Below are 22,089 nucleotides of genomic sequence, written 5' to 3'. Positions count from 1 at the left end.
ACGTCTCTAGACCTTAAAAAAAAAAGTATCTTCTTGCTCTGCAAACCAGACTTCCACAGCTTTCATTACCTCCTCGTTGGAAGAAAATTTACGACCTTTTTAACCTTTTTTCAGTTGAGGACAGAGATGATAGTCCGATGGAGCCAAATCTGGTCAATAAGGGCGGTGTTCTAGTAATTGATACCCTAAATCACGAATTTTTGCATGGAAACATGAGATTTGTGTGCAGGGGCGTTGTCCTGCAAAAACAAACCTCCTATGGATAGTTTTCTGCGTCTTTTCTCTTTAATTTTTCCCGTAGAGTGGTCAGTAAGGTCGAATAGTAATCTCCGGTTATTGTTCTACCCTTATCCAAAAAATCAATCATGATTACTCCATGGCAATCCCAAAAAACCGAAGCAAGAACGTTTCCAGCAGATTTTTGGACACGAAACTTCTTAGGTCTTGGAGAACCAGAGTGTCGCCATTCCATCGATTGTTGCTTTGTTTCTAGATCGTAGAAATATACCCAAGTCTCATCCATAGTAACAATTCGGTTTAAGAAGTCTACAACGTTTTCAAATCGAGCACAGATCGAACGCGATGCTTCTACCCTTGCACGCTTTTGGTCAACATTCGAACATTTGCAGCAATTTTTCTCATGTCCAAATTGACGTGACCTATTTGATGAACGCTTTCGTATGAAATATTCAGTGCTTCAGATATCCGAAATGTGTTTTCACAACCAATTTCGAATTGAAAATTTTTTTGCCTCGACTTTTATACGAGCCAGAGGATTTGTTTATTCAGCCTGTTCATAAGGCTCAGCCATCGCTTCTCTCAAAAATATTGATTTAATTCCTTCACATTAATTGTGGCTTCGACCCATACAAATAGGAAAATTTCTGTTGATGTAACCTCCTTTGAAAGAACTCAAAAAAATTGTTTTCAATGTTTTCTAGAGAGACGACGTTCCCATTTATTCAATCATTGAAAAAATTTCAAATTCAAACTTCAACACCCTGTATCTTGAAGAGGGAACGTTCGCGATCCCATGTTAATACGGGGAATTTTTGGACGTCCTACGTACAGAACCAGCGAATCCTGACTGTATCAGTTGCTTCATGAAAGCAAGCTGCAAGACACGGAGAATTGCAGGAGGCCTTGTGGAAGGCCTCTGATATGGGGAACACCTGCTCCTTTCGGTAAAGAAGTTTGGCCTCTGGTCCCTGCTGTCATCCCACAAATGACAGCTTCTGTCGGGTCTACACAGGTAGAAGATTGCACGAAAACGATGCGGACCTCGAAATATTTCAACATTCGATCAGAGAGTCTCTGATTCTGATTCTGATGTGTAGAAATGTGCAGAAGATGATTTTTCTACACATCGATGTTGACCTCCCAATGTTCGATTTCCTCATAGACTCCGAATTCAATTATCCTGTTTCCAGCCAAGTCTTCAACGAATCTAGAAGGAAAACTGATAACGAATGTTCTCGTGCCAACAGAGGAACAATTTTATCGAACAAGGATAACAAGCATATAGTGCTATTTCTGTACTGCCTAATGCTTATGAGGTCGAACGAAAAAAAATATTTACTTTTCGGAGTCGAAAAGTGAAATGAAATAAAACTCAAGAACGAAATTGAATGATTTCATCATTTATTATTAATGTTCTACGTATTTCAACTGGGAAATATCGAAATGAACTATATACGATTATGTAAAATGTTTTAAGTTTACTTAATCAACTGAATTATGTTGGTGAGCGTCTGAAAGATAATTGTTAATTAAAAGTTTTCATATAATCTCTCATTTCGGATAGGTCAGCCGATGAATTTCACCTTTCTCCAATTTAAATTATTGAGTAAAAAATTCATTGACAATATCGGAGAAATCCATAATTTCTGTAGTTGACTTTCGATATGATGTGAAAGTGATCGATATTGAATATCGAGTAAACGTCTACAAAAAGGGAAAGAACTGATTGGTTTCATATTCTAGGGGTCAACTCTGCAATATATACTGAAAAATTACACTAATGCCACTAATGCAGAGCCAAATAGTTGATAGCAGAAGATAGTGTATAGATCTTTGACGATCTGATTATTCATATATACTGTGTAGTGCCATTCAAATCAATCATTTATTCAGAAACCAATCACTAAGGGCTAAATGAAACTATAAAAAGAAGCATCTGAAGAATAGACCAAATCCTCCAGAATTTAAGGGTGTGAGTTTTAATATATGTATGTAATCATTGCAACTATGCCGATGTGACGCCACTGATGTAGAGTTTCTTAACCCCTTTATCTTGCAGCAAGCCAAACAAGCAAATCACTCAAATCAACCCCCTTTACTTTATAGATTTGAACTATTCTTGTTTAGAAGAATAAAACTGGTTTTAGGATGAATCGTTTCATTTCCAGTGTATTGAAATAATAAGAAAAATTGAGGAAAACAGATAAAGTTCTAACTTCCTATTCAAGGAAAGTATTTTAATATTTGGAAGTGTCTGAAACATGGACATCTCTTGACCTGAATAAATAGGTTAATCATTTTAATATATGTATGCGTATCGAAAAAACGGGTTTTTCCAAATTAATACCGTTATAGGGATAAACAAACAAATCGAACTTTTATAAAAATTCTGAACTTACAGTTTCTTCCGTAGAATTCCCTATTTCCTCGACATCTTCTGCTTGAGCTTCAACTTCTTCCACGGATTCACTAGCATCATCTGCTGCTTTGGAAGTAATTTCATGTTTTTCACTGATTTCACTCATCCTAAGGTCTGTTCTCAGTTGGGACTATTGAAGATCATCTCATTTTAACAACTTATATGCGAGATTCCTTTCACTAAGAGAAGAAGTAAAAAGATTCTATCACACTTTTAGGCATTTTCATCAACGCTATAAACAGTTTACACCAAAAAATATTATTCATTCGCTTTGAAAGACGTCATGCATCTTCAAGGAATATTGATATCTGAGAAAGGGAGTATTTGTTATGACTTATGTCAGGAATTCTTTTTCTTTTCCTACCCCTAACCGCCAGGAAAGCTCTATGCTGAAAAGCTACCCCTATGGATCTACCCCTTTTGATTTGTTCCGATCGAGCAGGCAACTCAACTTACACAATGCAGTATGGTGTGTTGCGGGGCGGAACGCTGCATTTAAGTAACGATTTTGTGCTATGCACTGACAGTTGGCACAGAAAAGATCAACAATTTCTAACCTCAAATATCTGTGGGATTCACAATTTAAAATTTTACAATAATTAATTTCGTATCCGGCATTAAGGAAATATTTGCTAAGCAATGTAGGCTTCGCTCCACCGGAGTTGCGTAATCAGAAAAATTCCCTAATCCGTTTCCAACATTATGAAATCCTGTGAGATAACGTGATTTGAAGAGTCCACTACCAGAGACAACCTGGTTGGATCTGCCACTTCTAAAATCATGTCGAAAATGCTGAGAAATTGCTTAGAATTTTATCGTAAGTCAAATATAATACGACAATATAGACAACATGCATTTGGTAAATATCTTTTATTCACCAATATCATCAGTTCTGGAGTGCCAATGTTTTTTGGCGATTTGATACAGCAGGAAATTGAGTATCAGCACAACAAATTAGCTGAAAGATACGACTATAAAAGATTAGGTAAGTTTTCTCCGTGTGAGTTACTAATCTTTTTCATATTCCCATAAATTCCATATTTCTGAAGGTAGAATGTTATTAATTGGACTGGCGGTAGGACCTGTACATCACTATTTTTATGTGAACCTCAATAGGTATCTACCGGGAAAAAGTATGAAAAATATTTTTAAGAAAATAATGACAGATCAATTACTAATGGGACCAGCATGTATCATGATATTTTTCACTGGCTTAGGACTCTTGGAGGGAAAATCACTCAGTAATATTAATGATGAAATCAAATCAAAATTTTTGATAGTTTACAAGGTGAGCTTTATCCCCCTTGATTTCTTTAAACTCAGTTATAATTTTCAGATGGATTGGGTAGTTTGGCCTCCAACACAATTCCTCAATTTTTATTTCGTACCTGTGAAATATCAAGTAATATACATAAATTTCGTGACAGTTCTGTATGATATTTTTTTATCATATGTTAAGCACAACAATAAAATTAAAGAGAAAATACTTTAAGCTAGATGTCCAAACACTGTGGAAAGCTTTTTACTGTGATTATAAGTTAATTTTGAACCTTTATTCTTGTTATTACATATTTACTTTCAAATTAATATATTCACATTTAAAATAAAATGAACTACATGAATGTATAGAAATGCCTTTTATTTATTTTCTATCAAATGAGCTGCAACAGCATCAATGAATTCATGAGTGGATAAGTAGTCTGAATCAGAAAAATCTTCACCCTTAATACAAGGTGCTAAATCTTTTGTGTACCATCCTTTTTCTACAGTTGAAATCGTTGAAGTCTCTAAACTCTTCGTAAAGTTCATTAGTTCATCATGGCTATCCAATAAAGCTCTGTGCCTCAAACCCCTGGACCAGGCAAATATTGAAGATATGGGGTTAGTTGATACCTTTTTTCCTTTCTGATATTTCCTGTGGAAAATAAAATTTATATTGGAAAATAAAGCATGTGAATGATGTTCTCTCTTACCTGTAATGTCTTGTGACTGTACCATGGGCTGGTTCTGTTAATACCGTTTTACCATCATGTGAAATTATACTGTGTATCATAAGTCCCATAGAACCAAATCCTTGTCCAACAACATCGGAAAGTACATCTCCATCATAGCTCTTCAATGCCCATACAAAACCACCTTTGGATTTCATTGCTTGTGCTGCCATATCATCTATCAGGCGTATTTCGAACGATAAACCTGCCTCTTCGAATTTTTTCTTATACTGCCTGAAATTTGCGAGATATATTGGGGTGTATGCACATCCTAAGCCATTTACATGGCAAATATTAGACTGGCAATTTTAATCTATATCCCACATCATATTCGAAAATTGTCTAGCCTAAACTAGAACTTATATGATGTGGTGACATGATAATTAAGGAGCAGGATTTATTCTTGTACACTTACTTATCATAAACATCTTGGAATACATCATTGAACAGTTTGTCGTATTCCTTCAAGAGGGTATTTTTCGATGCGAAATACAAGGGATATTTCCTTTCTAAAGCCATCCTGAAACAGGAAGTCGCAAATGCCCTTATGCTATCTTCCGTATTGAAAGTCATCATAGCTACCCCATTTCCTTTGAACGAGAAGACATCGATGTTTTTCTCAGAATCTGGCGATTCCAGGCGGATGGACAACTGGAATAATTCATCATTTTACATCAGTAGATTAGTCCGAATCAAGATATATCGACAGATATTCTATTCAACAAGCACTGAATCTGTGTGTTAAGTGCAAAAAGAGGAACCGGAGAATTCAAATAATACCTTATTGCCAGAAGGAACAAAAATATTGGTTCCACCATACTGATCTCCAAATGGATGCCTTGCCATAACTATGGGTTCTTTCCAACCAGGCACATATTTGTTCACATTTTTGCAAATCACGGATTCTCTGAATTGTGTACCATTTAGCGCATTCCGGAGCAACCCGTTGGGACTTGGCCATAGGCTGGTTAAGTTATATTCTGCAAAAAAATACTTTTTTTTTAATATGGAGTGTACAAACGAGCCTTCGAAAAAAATCGTCAGTAGACCATGGAACCGAAACAGTGGGTCTACAGATGACGTCCATTTTTTTTTGAAAACTCGTTACAAAATAGGCATGTGTTCGATTTTCTTCATCATTGAAGTATCAATTGATTTTTCTGCGAATCTACACAAAGGTTCATCTCCACAATATCTCGAAAATTTCCTTATCAGCTTATCAGCTATGAAAAATGTCGAAATAGGCATTTAAAGAGATTTTCACCCCTTCAACTTGTGAACATATTCTCAAATATTCGATATATTGGGAAAATAAACGGACCTACGCTTAACATTGAAATATTTATATTTTTTTGAACTTTATTCAACATTGATAGGTTTTTGAATGAACCGACCTTTAATATGTTCACGATCAGGTGTAATCGTTGAACATTTGATGCCTACATTATGTTTCAGAATGGCGGCAGCAGCATTTTTCGATACTTGATTCTCTGTGTTATTTCTGGAAAAGTTTAAGGAAAGAAATCACAACACACTAAAGTTAATATAAGATTTTGATTCTATGAAAATGTACGGTTAAATCCCAAACACCCTTTCATCATCATGTCTCCCTGTAGTATTATTATTCTCAATTATATTCATCATACAGGAGTGTCCCACCAATTCAATTTTATACCCACAATCTTCAATATTCCTATAGTATTTATTTTCTGTCGAATAACATTTATATTTTATGAATTTCTTCTTATGCATTAACTTTTGAGAGATCAATTTATTATTTATTTCATTACATTATTAATTATTATTATTTGATATGCATATAGCCATCAGTAATTGCTCGAGACAGTTTCCAACCCAATCATTTGACAATTGGCTTTTGTTTGTATCTCGAAGTTGTTTGTGAGATCATTCTCGAATTTTATCTTTACTACTTGTGATAGACACTTAAGTAAAGAACTTTCTCTTTGAATGATAAGTCCTGATAAGAATATCGATGCTTCTGATTCTCAATATTCAACATACGTAATAATTGACCTGAACTTATCAAAAATAATGATATATACTGGTCTGATCTCTTTCTTTTGATTTCATGGATGAATAACAGTTATTCATTCATTCTTCAAGAATAGTACGTATGAGAGATTTTTCAGTTATCGTTACCGTCTGAATTTTATTATAGGTAACTTATATCACAGATTAAGTTCCTCTTTGCTTATATAGATGGAATTCAATGTTTTAATTCAGGAGAAGAATGAAAAACCAAATCATATAATTTCCGGCGTCATAAAACAAAAATAAATATGAAAAAATTGGTTTCTATGCGGAAAGGTAATCTGAATTTATAGGGCCTACAACAAAAAAGATTGGAAGTCAATACAAAATGCTCTACCCAAATTTACGTTGAATGTTTTCATATTAATTGTAGAATAGTTTCATATGATTCCATACCTATTTGTCAAGCTACAATCAAAGTAATCCCTCTCCACTTCGACAAATGGAAATATTAGTTTTTTCTTGATGCAATCGAAGATAACTCTAGTCATTTCATCGCCGTCTATTTCCACAATCGGCTTTTGCACCTGGATTTTGGTTCTTGTTGCATCTGCAAACGACCAAACAGTGAAAAAATCGTTCAAATTCTGCTATATTAGCAAGAATTGTAAAGAAAATACAAAACTACAAATTTCTGTATCTCAAGATATGGTTGAGGACTTTCAGCTTTTAATTGGATCTACACTTCTTTGGTGTTTTATTGAATTCATCGAACGAATTATTTTTGAGAGACGTATTTAAGAAATGGCACCTCAGTTTTTTTATACAAGAATGAATAAGGTACCTATTTAATATTAATAACAAACAAGTTTTCGAAAAAGAAGTGTTTTTTCACTTTATTCTCAGAATCATTAGACTTCTAAGAGATTGTGATTGTTCCGGTCAGTGAGAAATGAGAATAAACAAACCAATTACTAATAGAATCGTGAATAAAAATCTCGTCAAACAAAATTTCTTTCTTGCATGGAGGTAATGACGAACATTCATAAGAATTATTTCCAAAAATACTTACAGTTCCTCAACTGCTTGGGGATATGAAGCAGGTTTTGCGTTTTCGAAAACATTTCTAGTCAACGCTATCCACCAGTTTAGAACATGAGACTCGAGAACGAACTGACCTAGTCCCGACTTGTGGGTTTATGTAATATCGATAAATTTATCGCACCATGTATAATTCCGAGGACATACCAATCAAGAATATGGCATTGGGTACAACTGCACTCAAGAATCCCATCATACAAACAAACGGGGATGGTTGTTGACATTGTTTGAGTTTGATTGAAAGGTGCGGTCGTCTGATGGCGCAAAAAAAACGAATTGGCAGAGGTCTTAGCATTGTAGACACGCTACGTATGTTGTCGACAATTTGTTGTAATAAATCAACCAGTCAACAAGTAGCAGAATGTCGAATCGTTTTATTCGTTTGAGGAACTCTGTGTCTATTCTAATTCTCACAAATACATCGATAAAGAACCTTGCAAAAATTATATGATTGTTCGTTAGCAATATAGGAATAAATAAAACGAGCATACGAGTATTCTATATATAAAATATATTGTTACAATACAACATCAATTGGATCTATTCTTTAAATAAACTCAACGTAACAGTCACTTTGAAAAATCACTGTACATTATTCTCAACTTATCCCAAAAAACTAAGCACAATACTGTATGTGGTCCTAGTCGGAGATAGCTGGGTCCTATTCCTTTGTAGAAGCCTAAAAATCCTTCCGATCTCCAAATTTTAACTACACAATCGATATATCCACTGTACAACAAGCCTTTACCAGAAGCATCCACCCCTGAAAAAAAGACTCAAATCAATGAAAACACGAGAAATATTTGAGGTAAGACAGATCGAACTGAAGCTCTTACCTTGGTTATATAATCTGGTGGATACCAAATCGAAAGGAGTCATGAATACGGACATAATAACCCCAGATACCATACTAGCAGCAAATGAACCTCCTATAGGGTAATTCTGAAGAATATCGTTGTTCTTCATGAACTGCTTCACGTAAACGAAGGACGTCAATTGAGAGGTAGATCCTACGAACGCTCTTGGTACTGCTGAAACACTTCCTCTGAACAGTCCCTTCACCTGAACATCGGTTAATCGTCACTAGTTTCCAAAAACATTTTTTAGCTAATATGAATCATAAAAAATGGACAAATGTTGCCACAAAAGACTTACCCCTTCTTTACCGTAAATTTTTTTGAATGCTGCCATTGTTCCAGAATGCTTGTGTTGGTGGCCGAAAGCTATATCTTTAGATGCTTCAGCTTGCAAGTGGGTCTTGACGAGATAGAATGGACTTGCTACATAGGCCCCGAATGATCCGCACAGTCCCCCAAGAAGAGTGCTCTTGTAAAAGACTAAGTTGCCATCTTTGTCGCTCATATAACCGTAGTCCTTAAGCATTTGGTAAGATCCTTGAAGATTAAAAGTTGATACAAAACTGTACTGATAGTGGGGGAAAATGTAATACATCCATAAGATACTTTGATATACCTAATCTGGAACCATTAAGTACCAACTGAAAAATCTCTCCCGGCACTAGACCTTTTTGTAGTGCCAACAAACCATCATGTTTTGCTATGACATAGCCGGCGTGAAATACATTTTTGTAATGGACAGCATGCTGCCCCCTAGCTTTGAGTTCACCCTGTAGTTGCATCCTCGTTTTCATAACTTCCAGGGGATTAGTGAAAAAACCAGCCCCCATAGCTGCCACACCCCCCAAAACGAATTCCATTTCTCTTTAGTTTAATGGCAGTATATTTCTAGAATGTAAATTATGAATTAGAGATCATCTAACGCACAATTCCTTGAGATATAAAAGTTAATATTGCTGAATGTTTAGGGGAGACTGGGGGAATCCCGGCCGTCGGGGTAATACCGGCCATCGAGATTCCCCTACCTCAATAGGAATTTTCCATAGATTTGTATTCAACGGCCAAGCACATCGAGAAATCTAACCTCAGTATCATTTGGGCAGCTCGGAGGTGATGATTGTTCCTAGTGTTGATCATTTGGTGAAATAGACGTGTTGCTTACAAGAAAACTGTGACTTCGAGACGCCATAACTTCAAAACGGTAAGTGGCAAATATAGTTAGCGCATATCAAAATGAACTGAATACTCTTGGTGATCATCCACTTCACTCAAAAAAGGTATTCCTCCACACATTTTTTCATATCGTGATTATTGTTGAATGACTGTTTTGCGGGTAATTCCGGCCCTTGCCTTGCGGGTTTTACCGGCCCGGCCGGTATTACCCCATAGATAGATTTTGAATTTTTTCCCAACTTTCAGATGCCGAGGACATACAAAAGGAAGACCGAAAAAGCTTCTTGGACTTCGGAGACTCTGAGGGAAGCTTTGTCAGCTATACAAAATGGGCGTGCTGTTCGGGAAGTGTCAAGAAGTTTTGGGATTCCGAGAGCGACTCTCCAAGACCGTCTTAGAAATGGCAATGTTTCGAATCCTCGATTGGGACGATGCCCTATATTTAACCAAGAGCGAGAAAATGAATTAGCAAATCAAATAATTAATCTCTCTAAGCTATTTTTTGGAATAACGCCCGGCCGATATTACCCCCACGGTGCGGGTAATGCCGGCCATTTAGTAATTTTTTGAAAATTCATTATGTTGCTACTACTTATTTGTACCCTTCTGTTTTTTTTTATAAATTTTGTTTCTGAATGTCTTATCTTTGATTTACACCAACCCGTTTCCTTCTGAATCAATAAACCTTCATGAAATTCCAAATTTTCCTTAGGGGGCCGGTAATCCCCCACTCTCCCCTACTGTTGCTTTATAGAGATTAAAAGATATACTCCAACAAATAAATGAACCTGAAAATGACAATACTGATTGTTAATGGACATGAAAGGAAGTGTAATGAAAAATTTGGCGAATACATACAAATAGAATGAAGGAATAGAAAAGAAATTTGAAATTTAAATTCTCTAATGCTCTGGTGTGTATGAATACCTTTAGTATTAAGAATATCATTGAGTAAGTTGATTAGGTACTCAAAATGCAGGTTTACGCTTAAAAGAAGGAAAAAGCAGAACATATATACCTACCTATATATTTTGTCCCAATTCAAGGAATTTTTCATTAAAAAATGTGGAGTCTACTTAATGATATTTTGCTTTTATTGTTCACGTTGATAACTAAGAGGCGTAATTTGTTTACTCATATTGTTTTAAATAATAATATGTAATTAGGTGAATAAGGGTAAATAAGATTGCAGTTTTCTGTGAGCTTATTTGCAAAATTCCGAAAAAATTCTTATATTTTTTTTTGATGAATATTCACCCGATCAAAACTAAGAATTTAAACGTTTTCGTTTGGCGGCAAGATCGAGTCCCGATTTCGGTTGAAATGGAAATACTCACATAGCATTCAATGCTGTAAATTAACAGGGAAAGCAACACTTTCGATGGAACTTTGCGATGTAAACAACCACTTGCTTCTGTTGCAGTGAATTTATTACATCATATTGTAGCGAACAGATTGGTTTTCATCAGTGTAAATCTGAAGTATAACGCGATGGCCAGTAGTTTCTGCGCACGCTATACTGAAACCTAATTTCGTGATTACTTTTATCTGACATCAAACAAGATATCATTTATCAGGGTACCTATTTCTTTATAAAGGTTCTTCAAAAAATAAAGAGGAAATCTTTCAAATGGTCTTATTCTCAATTGCTTCAAGTTTCAAAGAACTTTTAAAGTTCACTGTTCAAAAACGAGGTTGTTTTGCACCATTAAAAAAAGTGTATTTGGCGAATGCGCAATTATGGTATTGAACTATTTTCTGTTTGCGCATTCACCAAATTGACTACTTTCCGTTGTGTTTCGTGTTATTGACGTTACGAGTAAATGATCAATGATTCTCAGGTCATTTACTGAAATATAATAATTAATAATTATTATAAATAGATGTTGACGAGAGTAACAACTACCAACAGTTAAGTCATTTTCAAGAAGATAGGATTGTGTAAATCTTCCATCTTTCTCTATGGTGGAAATCATATGTTTTTGACATATAACCTGTTAATTTTGGCAAAGAGGTTAATCTTTGATTTTGGTGCCTGGTTTGGTTTTGGTGTTGTTTTAGTAGTTTTACTACATTTGTACATTTTAAACACTCGTCATTGATTTATAGATTCATATTTATTGTTCTATATAACAATTTGATATACGAGATGACCGTCGACGCTTCCTTTCAAATTAGAAAATTGCCTCCTAGTCACATTACTCAGTTGGCTCTGATTTTGGAATTTTCTGAGCAATGGAAGAAATTGATGGCTGTGATACCAGACAAATTGCAGAAGGATAGTTTCGAATGTCGGATATCTTGTGAGAATCCTGCAAAATATAATGCAGATCATATACGGTAAGGTTTTAAATATATTGTTTCCATTTCATATAACACAAAACTTTCAAAGGTTGATTGAAGCTGCTTCCCAGAAGTTGAAAAAGACGGGCACAGAAATTCTTCTGGATGAGTGGGGATGTTCAGGAAGAGTTCTTCCTTCTGTAGGACATCTCCTACATTTACTTTTGAGTGCTGAGTTATACAGAGCTGCAGATTATGTTTCTGTAAAAATTCTCAGTAGAAATTCAATCAAGAGGCCATCACTTGGCCCAGCTGCTAAGGTACCTCTTACTATAAATGGAAATATAGAAGAAAACCTCAATGAAATGAAATATTCAAGCTCTTTGATAGAGAATATGAATTTTAGCTCATTGAACAACAACTTTAATTGTGATAATGAGTTGCCTTGTATTCCACCAATAGTCATAACTCCAGATGCAGATAAATTAATAGAGAATCCAATTAGCATTAGTAACAATGCAGCTGTGAGCTTACCAAATCTCATAGCATTCTCAGAAGAGATGCAAACATCAGATAGTTCAATTAGTAACTCATCAAGTATAACTAGAAGTGACTTTAATGAATCTGTACCTGAAATTCCACTCATTAGCTGTTTGCTGGAAACAACAAACTCAAACTATCCAGAATCGGTGATTTTGAATACTGGAAGTATCTCTGACACCCTACCAACAACTATACCAGATTTTACTCAGTTGAATCAGAGTGATGAAAAATCAACAAATGATGATAATGCGTCATCTATGAATGATAGCAAAGATGGTCTGATACCAGATTTGAGCAGCCTAGATCAATCAGAAAATTCAGATACCATGGGCGATAATTCTTCTGGTAATCTACCCGATATCAGTGGATTAATCCAATTGTCTAGTGAACAACCGCAAAGCAAAACATTCACTGAATCTGAATGTGCAGAAATTGCCAACATAAATTCAACATACTCGTCCAACATTGCCAGTTTGAATTCTACAGAAAATCGTGAGAATAGAAGGTCAGATGTAGTGATAACAGATTCTAATAGATTGGCAGCAAACACTTTCGATTCCTCCAAGTCTCGCAAATGCGATTCTCCATTGCCAAATTTGACTTTGACAACGCACCTACCGCATTATACATATGAACAGTTGAAAGCCTCCACCAATGGTTTCAATGAAGATATTTTTGATGGATTGGATAAAGAAGGAAGACTTTTGGGTGAGTTGGTACTTTTACTTGAAATTTTTAAGGCTAATGAAAATGTTGCGGTATTTTCCGATATCTTCTGATATTACAGAATGAGCTGTGATATCATGGTCTATTTTCTAGGTTCTGGAGCTTTTGGCAAAGTCTTTCTAGCGACTGGTCTATCACTGGAACCAGTAGCTGTAAAAAAAATAATTCTGGGAAATGTAGACGTTGTCAATGTTGACGATCGGGTTACCAAACAATTCATCAATGAAGTAGAGGTTTTGAGCAAATTTAGGCACAAGAATCTCATATCATTGCTGGGTTTCTCTTGTGATGGATGCACTTACTGTTTGTTGTATGAGTATATACCTGGTGGGACCTTGAAAGAGAGATTACAGGTTAGTATCAATAACTTATATATCGAAAAGTTATTTAGCTCTTCAAAAAGTTATTTTTCATTTGGATTTCTTGAATATTTTTGCTCTCTTTCAATATAGAGTACCAATGACAAGCTCACATGGCAGGAAAGACTGAGTATAGCATTGGGAACTGCCAACGCTATAACCTACTTACACACCACTTTCTCATCTCCTTTGATACATCGTGATGTCAAGACTGCGAATATTTTATTAGACAACTCGAACAAACCGAAGGTAATTAGAGAGTTATTCTCACTTTTCCAAAATTTTTTTTCAATTAAATCAATTTCTAGCTTGGCGACTTCGGTATTACGACTTTATTGGATAAACAAAATATGAATACAAGTACTGTGATTGGGACATCGGCCTACATGGCTCCTGAAGCGATGAGGTAATGTATTTTTGCATCCCTGAATCTTGAAAAGAAAGAATTTCTTCCAATCTGATATTTTTATAGGATAATGTATAATGTTGTTTTTTCATTTCAGGGGTGACATATCTGTAAAATGTGATACGTTCAGTTTTGGCGTGGTTCTTTTAGAATTACTCACTTCTTTACCACCTTTTGATGAATCTAGAGATGGGAATGATTTGGTGAGTTTTTTTTGGCACTTACCTCTGATTTTTCAGATTGAAAACATGTTTATTATCCAGATAACCCATGTTGAAGAAAATTGTGAGAATTCCATCGCCCCACTTTTAGATACCAGCATAGGATCTTGGTCAGTCAACGGCATTAATTTCGGCGAAGAACTTTATTCTGTAGCCGTTCAGTGCATTGAAGAGAAGAAAAAGAGACCTGTTATGGTTGACGTGACAGAGACGCTGATGACCATAGTATCAAAACTTTAACCACAAAAAACGACACCATTGCATGAAGACATCATCACTTTATCATATGAAAACGGTCCCCATCGGTTCTAGGTATGAAATATTCATTCATGGTGTTGGGATGATAATATATTCACTCCTTTTTTTACACTTACCATGGAATAGTTGATTTCTCTAGAGTTTTTCAATTATTTTTCAATTTTCGAGGATGAATTTGAAACTAACAACTCTTCAAAAGACCATAACATCTGTGAAAGTTTGTGATGAAAGGGGGTAACTCGTGAAATAACATATAACGACTAGGTTGATGTGGATAGGATTTTTCATCAGAAACTCTGAATGTCGAACATAACCGGCACTGTTTCTAGTTGTTTAAGTACTGAAGTAGTACAAAAATTCTGCTGAATAATGTTTGATCTAATGATCAAAAGAGTGAAACTTCTTTGAATGAGAGCAACCGATAATTTAGTCAAAAGATACTGAAATTCTAATATATTTATTCATAAATTTATATTATATGTATACATCCTATTCGAAATAATTCTTTCAATTATTGGGAATTATTTTGAATATTTATGTGCAATAAAGTAAAAACTGGAAGTTTTGAATGTCATTCGGATACCTTCATATCCTTCACTTCACCTCTCTACTCTGCCCTACATCGTTACCCTATTCCAGTCCACTCTACTCAACTTTACTCGTATTTTACTGAACTTGACTCTACTTCACTCTATTCTACTCTCCTCTACTCTAATTTACTTGACTCTGGAGTCTGCTCTAGCATACTCCAGTTCACTCTACTCTATTCTGTTTTATTCGAGATTACTCTACTATACTCAACTTTACTCTATTCCACTGTATTCAACCTTACTCTACTGTACTTAACTTCACTTTCTTGTAAAATCCTTCCTTGGAGTGTCTCCTATCCAACACTGTTGAAATCAGTTGGGAAGCCAAAAATTTCAAAGATGTTGATTATGTTCAAATAACGTGTGAATAAAACAAAAAAATAACTGGGAAAAAAGTCGGATATTGAAAAATTACAGTGGTATAGTCCAATTTCATTTATAAGTACCTATATAATCTGAACGTGTTTTGCTTCTCTTACAACTGTCTTCTCTGAAAACACGTGACAGGTAAGATTGAGGATCACTTGGGACAACAAACCTACCTGCACATCGAATTTTCAAATCCTTTTGATTTGTCAGGAGGGCAAATATCTGATTGGACCGACCGGGGCAACATGTTGTTCGGAAGCAATTCAGTTTTATTTATTTCCAGCTTGGTGATTATGGAATGAAAACTTCAGGTAGGATTATCAAAATATAAACACGTGTACAGTTATTGGGACAGTCGACGTGGCCCCAGAGGAAATAAGGTAATTTGTTTTTAGATGTATATATGTATACACTATGGTGATAGTCTTTTGATTATGTGGGAATCTGAAAATGGGAAAAAAATGAATTGGGTATCGTTTCTCAGTAGTCGCTTTGCAATGAGTTGCGAAAGAAAAAAGATTCAAATCACGTCGGGCTTCGTATTGAATTTCCTCAGAGGTGGGCGTGCGAGTAATTTTTCTTCCAGGAAAATTATCGTAGATATAAATGTGATACATATTCTGGAGGAGCAACTCTTCTTGTAATAAATTTGAGAATTTCATCCATCTCGACGCAGCCGTTCGATCTTGAGGAAGTTTTAACTGCAACCAATTTTTTGGGAATTTTTCGAAGGTCAACTTGCGAGTAATTTATCTTCCGGGAAAATTATCGTAGATCTAAACGTGACACATATTCTGAACGAGCAATTCTTCTAGTAATAAATTTGAGAATTTCATCTATCTCGGCGCAGCCGTTCGATCTTGACGAAGTCTCAAGTGAAATTTGCATTTTTGAAAAATGCCATTTCCAAGATGAAAATCTAAACGAAGGGAGATACGCTTCCGAAATTGCTCGCAATAGATTCAGCGTGTTCGAAAACCTATATTTTCATGCCAAACTTTCGAATATCTGACACTGTTTAGGAGAAAATAACTTTTTTTGTTTTTCCACTTTTCATTTTCGAGTTGACTTCGAAGAGCTCTCTGGACTACAATTCTCTAATAAATCATCAACTGTTTGGTTTTCTAGAATCTTCGAAACATATTCTATGCACTCCATATCCTAAGACAGTAATAGAACATCCAGATTTTCAGACAGAGTACCAAATAGGTCATTTTAGGGGGGTCTAACCCCTTGCTCATTTTTGACCCAAAAAATCGAGATTTTCGAAATCGAGTTTTTGTGCTTGGGTGGAAGCCTTGGCAATGCTGATTATAAAACTGGTAATCCCAATTGGATCAGACAAATATAACAGGAGATATCGCAGATTGAAATTTGCAATTTTTTGAAAAATGCCATTTCCAGGATGAAAATCTTAACGAAGGCAGATAGGCTTTCGAAATTGCTCGCAATAGATTCAGCGTGTTCGAAAACCTATATTTTCATGCCAAACTTCCGAATATCTGACACTGTTTAGGAGAAAATAACTTTTTTTGTTTTTCCACTTTTCATTTTCGAGTTGACTTCGAAGAGCTCTCTGGACTACCATTCTCTATTAAATCATCAACTGTTTGGTTTTCTAGAATCTTCAAAACATATTCTATGCACTCCATACCCTAAGACAGTAATAGAATATCCAGATTTTCAGACAGAGTACCAAATAGGTCATTTTAGGGGGGTCTAACCCCTTGCTCATTTTTGACCCAAAAAATCGAGATTTTCGAAATCGAGTTTTTGTGCTTGGGTGGAAGCCTTGGCAATGCTGATTATAAAACTGGAAATCCCAATTGGATCAGACAAATATAACAGGAGATATCGCAGATTGAAATTTGCAATTTTTTGAAAAATGCCATTTCCAGGATGAAAATCTAAACGAAGGCAGATAGGCTTTCGAAATTGCTCGCAATAGATTCAGCGTGTTCGAAAACCTATATTTTCATGCCAAACTTTCGAATATCTGACACTGTTTAGGAGAAAATAACTTTTTTTGTTTTTCCACTTTTCATTTTCGAGTTGACTTCGAAGAGCTCTCTGGACTACAATTCTCTAATAAATCATCAACTGTTTGGTTTTCTAGAATCTTCGAAACATATTCTATGCACTCCATATCCTAAGACAGTAATAGAACATCCAGATTTTCAGACAGAGTAGCAAATAGGTCATTTTAGGGGGGTCTAACCCCTTACTCATTTTTGACCCAAAAAATCGAGATTTTCGAAATCGAGTTTTTGTGCTTGGGTGGGAGCCTTGGCAATGCTGATTATAAAACTGGAAATCCCAATTGGATCAGACAAATATAACAGGAGATATCGCAGATTGAAATTTGCAATTTTTTGAAAAATGCCATTTCCAAGATGAAAATCTAAACGAAGGCAGATAGGCTTTCGAAATTGCTCGCAATAGATTCAGCGTGTTCGAAAACCTATATTTTCATGCCAAACACTTTTGAATATCTGACACTGTTTGGGAGAAAATAATTTTTTTAGTTTTTCCACTTTTCATTTTCGAGTTGACTTCGAAGAGCTCTCTGGACTACAATTCTCTAATAAATCATCAACTGTTTGGTTTTCTAGAATCTTCAAAACATATTCTATGCACTCCATACCCTAAGACAGTAATAGAATATCCAGATTTTCAGACAGAGTAGCAAATAGGTCATTTTAGGGGGGTCTAACCCCTTGCTCATTTTTGACCCAAAAAATCGAGATTTTCGAAATCGAGTTTTTGTGCTTGGGTGAAAGCCTTGGCAAAGCTGATTATAAAACTGGAAATCCCAATTGGATCAGACAAATATAACAGGAGATATCGCAGATTGAAATTTGCAATTTTTTGAAAAATGCCATTTCCAAGATGAAAATCTAAACGAAGGCAGATAGGCTTTCGAAATTGCTCGCAATAGATTCAGCGTGTTCGAAAACCTATATTTTCATGCCAAACTTTCGAATATCTGACACTGTTTAGGAGAAAATAACTTTTTTTGTTTTTCCACTTTTCATTTTCGAGTTGACTTCGAAGAGCTCTCTGGACTACAATTCTCTAATAAATCATCAACTGTTTGGTTTTCTAGAATCTTCGAAACATATTCTATGCACTCCATATCCTAAGACAGTAAAAGAACATCCAGATTTTCAGACAGAGTACCAAATAGGTCATTTTAGGGGGGTCTAACCCCTTGCTCATTTTTGACCCAAAAAATCGAGATTTTCGAAATCGAGTTTTTGTGCTTGGGTGGAAGCCTTGGCAATGCTGATTATAAAACTGGAAATCCCAATTGGATCAGACGAATATAACAGGAGATATCGCAGATTGAAATTTGCAATTTTTTGAAAAATGCCATTTCCAAGATGAAAATCTAAACGAAGGCAGATAGGCTTTCGAAATTGCTCGCAATAGATTCAGCGTGTTCGAAAACCTATATTTTCATGCCAAACTTTCGAATATCTGACACTGTTTAGGAGAAAATAACTTTTTTTGTTTTTCCACTTTTCATTTTCGAGTTGACTTCGAAGAGCTCTCTGGACTACCATTCTCTATTAAATCATCAACTGTTTGGTTTTCTAGAATCTTCAAAACATATTCTATGCACTCCATATCCTAAGACAGTAATAGAACATCCAGATTTTCAGACAGAGTACCAAATAGGTCATTTTAGGGGGGTCTAACCCCTTGCTCATTTTTGACCCAAAAAATCGAGATTTTCGAAATCGAGTTTTTGTGCTTGGGTGGAAGCCTTGGCAATGCTGATTATAAAACTGGAAATCCCAATTGGATCAGACAAATATAACAGGAGATATCGCAGATTGAAATTTGCAATTTTTTGAAAAATGCCATTTCCAGGATGAAAATCTTAACGAAGGCAGATAGGCTTTCGAAATTGCTCGCAATAGATTCAGCGTGTTCGAAAACCTATATTTTCATGCCAAACTTTTGAATATCTGACACTGTTTAGGAGAAAATAATTTTTTTTGTTTTTCCACTTTTCATTTTCGAGTTGACTTCGAAGAGCTCTCTGGACTACAATTCTCTAATAAATCATCAACTGTTTGGTTTTCTAGAATCTTCAAAACATATTCTATGCACTCCATACCCTAAGACAGTAATAGAATATCCAGATTTTCAGACAGAGTAGCAAATAGGTCATTTTAGGGGGGTCTAACCCCTTGCTCATTTTTGACCCAAAAAATCGAGATTTTCGAAATCGAGTTTTTGTGCTTGGGTGAAAGCCTTGGCAAAGCTGATTATAAAACTGGAAATCCCAATTGGATCAGACAAATATAACAGGAGATATCGCAGATTGAAATTTGCAATTTTTTGAAAAATGCCATTTCCAAGATGAAAATCTAAACGAAGGCAGATAGGCTTTCGAAATTGCTCGCAATAGATTCAGCGTGTTCGAAAACCTATATTTTCATGCCAAACTTTCGAATATCTGACACTGTTTAGGAGAAAATAACTTTTTTTGTTTTTCCACTTTTCATTTTCGAGTTGACTTCGAAGAGCTCTCTGGACTACAATTCTCTAATAAATCATCAACTGTTTGGTTTTCTAGAATCTTCGAAACATATTCTATGCACTCCATATCCTAAGACAGTAAAAGAACATCCAGATTTTCAGACAGAGTACCAAATAGGTCATTTTAGGGGGGTCTAACCCCTTGCTCATTTTTGACCCAAAAAATCGAGATTTTCGAAATCGAGTTTTTGTGCTTGGGTGGAAGCCTTGGCAATGCTGATTATAAAACTGGAAATCCCAATTGGATCAGACGAATATAACAGGAGATATCGCAGATTGAAATTTGCAATTTTTTGAAAAATGCCATTTCCAAGATGAAAATCTAAACGAAGGCAGATAGGCTTTCGAAATTGCTCGCAATAGATTCAGCGTGTTCGAAAACCTATATTTTCATGCCAAACTTTCGAATATCTGACACTGTTTAGGAGAAAATAACTTTTTTTGTTTTTCCACTTTTCATTTTCGAGTTGACTTCGAAGAGCTCTCTGGACTACCATTCTCTATTAAATCATCAACTGTTTGGTTTTCTAGAATCTTCAAAACATATTCTATGCACTCCATATCCTAAGACAGTAATAGAACATCCAGATTTTCAGACAGAGTACCAAATAGGTCATTTTAGGGGGGTCTAACCCCTTGCTCATTTTTGACCCAAAAAATCGAGATTTTCGAAATCGAGTTTTTGTGCTTGGGTGGAAGCCTTGGCAATGCTGATTATAAAACTGGAAATCCCAATTGGATCAGACAAATATAACAGGAGATATCGCAGATTGAAATTTGCAATTTTTTGAAAAATGCCATTTCCAGGATGAAAATCTTAACGAAGGCAGATAGGCTTTCGAAATTGCTCGCAATAGATTCAGCGTGTTCGAAAACCTATATTTTCATGCCAAACTTCCGAATATCTGACACTGTTTAGGAGAAAATAACTTTTTTTGTTTTTCCACTTTTCATTTTCGAGTTGACTTCGAAGAGCTCTCTGGACTACCATTCTCTATTAAATCATCAACTGTTTGGTTTTCTAGAATCTTCAAAACATATTCTATGCACTTCATATCCTAAGACAGTAATAGAACATCCAGATTTTCAGACAGAGTACCAAATAGGTCATTTTAGGGGGGTCTAACCCCTTGCTCATTTTTGACCCAAAAAATCGAGATTTTCGAAATCGAGTTTTTGTGCTTGGGTGGAAGCCTTGGCAATGCTGATTATAAAACTGGAAATCCCAAGTGGATCAGACCAATATAACAGGAGATATCGCAGATTGAAATTTGCAATTTTTTGAAAAATGCCATTTCCAGGATGAAAATCTAAACGAAGGCAGATAGGCTTTCGAAATTGCTCGCAATAGATTCAGCGTGTTCGAAAACCTATATTTTCATGCCAAACTTTCGAATATCTGACACTGTTTAGGAGAAAATAACTTTTTTTGTTTTTCCACTTTTCATTTTCGAGTTGACTTCGAAGAGCTCTCTGGACTACAATTCTCTAATAAATCATCAACTGTTTGGTTTTCTAGAATCTTCGAAACATATTCTATGCACTCCATATCCTAAGACAGTAATAGAACATCCAGATTTTCAGACAGAGTAGCAAATAGGTCATTTTAGGGGGGTCTAACCCCTTACTCATTTTTGACCCAAAAAATCGAGATTTTCGAAATCGAGTTTTTGTGCTTGGGTGGGAGCCTTGGCAATGCTGATTATAAAACTGGAAATCCCAATTGGATCAGACAAATATAACAGGAGATATCGCAGATTGAAATTTGCAATTTTTTGAAAAATGCCATTTCCAAGATGAAAATCTAAACGAAGGCAGATAGGCTTTCGAAATTGCTCGCAATAGATTCAGCGTGTTCGAAAACCTATATTTTCATGCCAAACTTTTGAATATCTGACACTGTTTAGGAGAAAATAATTTTTTTTGTTTTTCCACTTTTCATTTTCGAGTTGACTTCGAAGAGCTCTCTGGACTACAATTCTCTAATAAATCATCAACTGTTTGGTTTTC

At 35.5% G+C, this 22,089-nt stretch overlaps 5 protein-coding genes across 5 annotated transcripts in view; 2 read left to right on the top strand and 3 right to left on the bottom strand.

Annotated features, from left to right (window-relative positions):
• The window catches only part of LOC123313892 (protein FAM107B), a 42,121-nt gene extending 39,341 nt beyond the window's left edge, over positions 1–2,780 (bottom strand). The window contains exon 1 of the mRNA XM_044898990.1: positions 2,640–2,780. Within this exon, the coding sequence (XP_044754925.1) occupies positions 2,640–2,765 (126 nt within the window). The 5' untranslated portion in view covers positions 2,766–2,780. The remainder of the gene's footprint in view (positions 1–2,639) is intronic.
• A 404-nt stretch (positions 2,781–3,184) lies between these two features.
• LOC123313894 (mpv17-like protein 2) lies at positions 3,185–4,287 on the top strand. The gene is made up of 3 exons (XM_044898996.1): positions 3,185–3,644; positions 3,709–3,947; positions 3,996–4,287. The coding sequence occupies exons 1-3, from the start codon at positions 3,440–3,442 to the stop codon at positions 4,149–4,151; spliced, it is 600 nt and encodes a 199-aa protein (XP_044754931.1). The 5' UTR covers positions 3,185–3,439; the 3' UTR covers positions 4,152–4,287.
• LOC123313889 (cytosolic isocitrate dehydrogenase [NADP]-like) lies at positions 4,281–7,975 on the bottom strand. The gene is made up of 7 exons (XM_044898984.1): positions 7,715–7,975; positions 7,099–7,252; positions 6,045–6,151; positions 5,431–5,630; positions 5,066–5,301; positions 4,633–4,884; positions 4,281–4,574 (listed from the first exon to the last, which is right to left on the bottom strand). Exons 1-7 carry the CDS (start codon positions 7,764–7,766, stop codon positions 4,298–4,300), a joined length of 1,278 nt encoding a protein of 425 aa, XP_044754919.1. The 5' UTR covers positions 7,767–7,975; the 3' UTR covers positions 4,281–4,297.
• A 273-nt stretch (positions 7,976–8,248) lies between these two features.
• LOC123313262 (solute carrier family 25 member 35-like) lies at positions 8,249–11,286 on the bottom strand. The gene is made up of 5 exons (XM_044898065.1): positions 11,111–11,286; positions 9,217–9,488; positions 8,899–9,137; positions 8,580–8,805; positions 8,249–8,506 (listed from the first exon to the last, which is right to left on the bottom strand). Exons 2-5 carry the CDS (start codon positions 9,458–9,460, stop codon positions 8,313–8,315), a joined length of 903 nt encoding a protein of 300 aa, XP_044754000.1. The 5' UTR covers positions 9,461–9,488; positions 11,111–11,286; the 3' UTR covers positions 8,249–8,312.
• A 515-nt stretch (positions 11,287–11,801) lies between these two features.
• LOC123313838 (probable LRR receptor-like serine/threonine-protein kinase At2g28960) lies at positions 11,802–15,130 on the top strand. Its single transcript, XM_044898887.1, has 7 exons — positions 11,802–12,113; positions 12,166–13,307; positions 13,419–13,678; positions 13,778–13,933; positions 13,993–14,090; positions 14,188–14,293; positions 14,354–15,130. Exons 1-7 carry the CDS (start codon positions 11,923–11,925, stop codon positions 14,549–14,551), a joined length of 2,151 nt encoding a protein of 716 aa, XP_044754822.1. The 5' UTR covers positions 11,802–11,922; the 3' UTR covers positions 14,552–15,130.
• The last annotated feature ends 6,959 nt before the right edge of the window (positions 15,131–22,089 follow it).

Source organism: Coccinella septempunctata, chromosome 5, assembly GCF_907165205.1.
Source record: "Coccinella septempunctata chromosome 5, icCocSept1.1, whole genome shotgun sequence".
In the NCBI taxonomy this organism is placed as follows: domain Eukaryota; kingdom Metazoa; phylum Arthropoda; class Insecta; order Coleoptera; family Coccinellidae; genus Coccinella; species Coccinella septempunctata.
The sequence above is the reverse complement of the archived record's forward strand: the minus strand, read 5'-3'. Positions and strand labels throughout refer to the sequence as shown.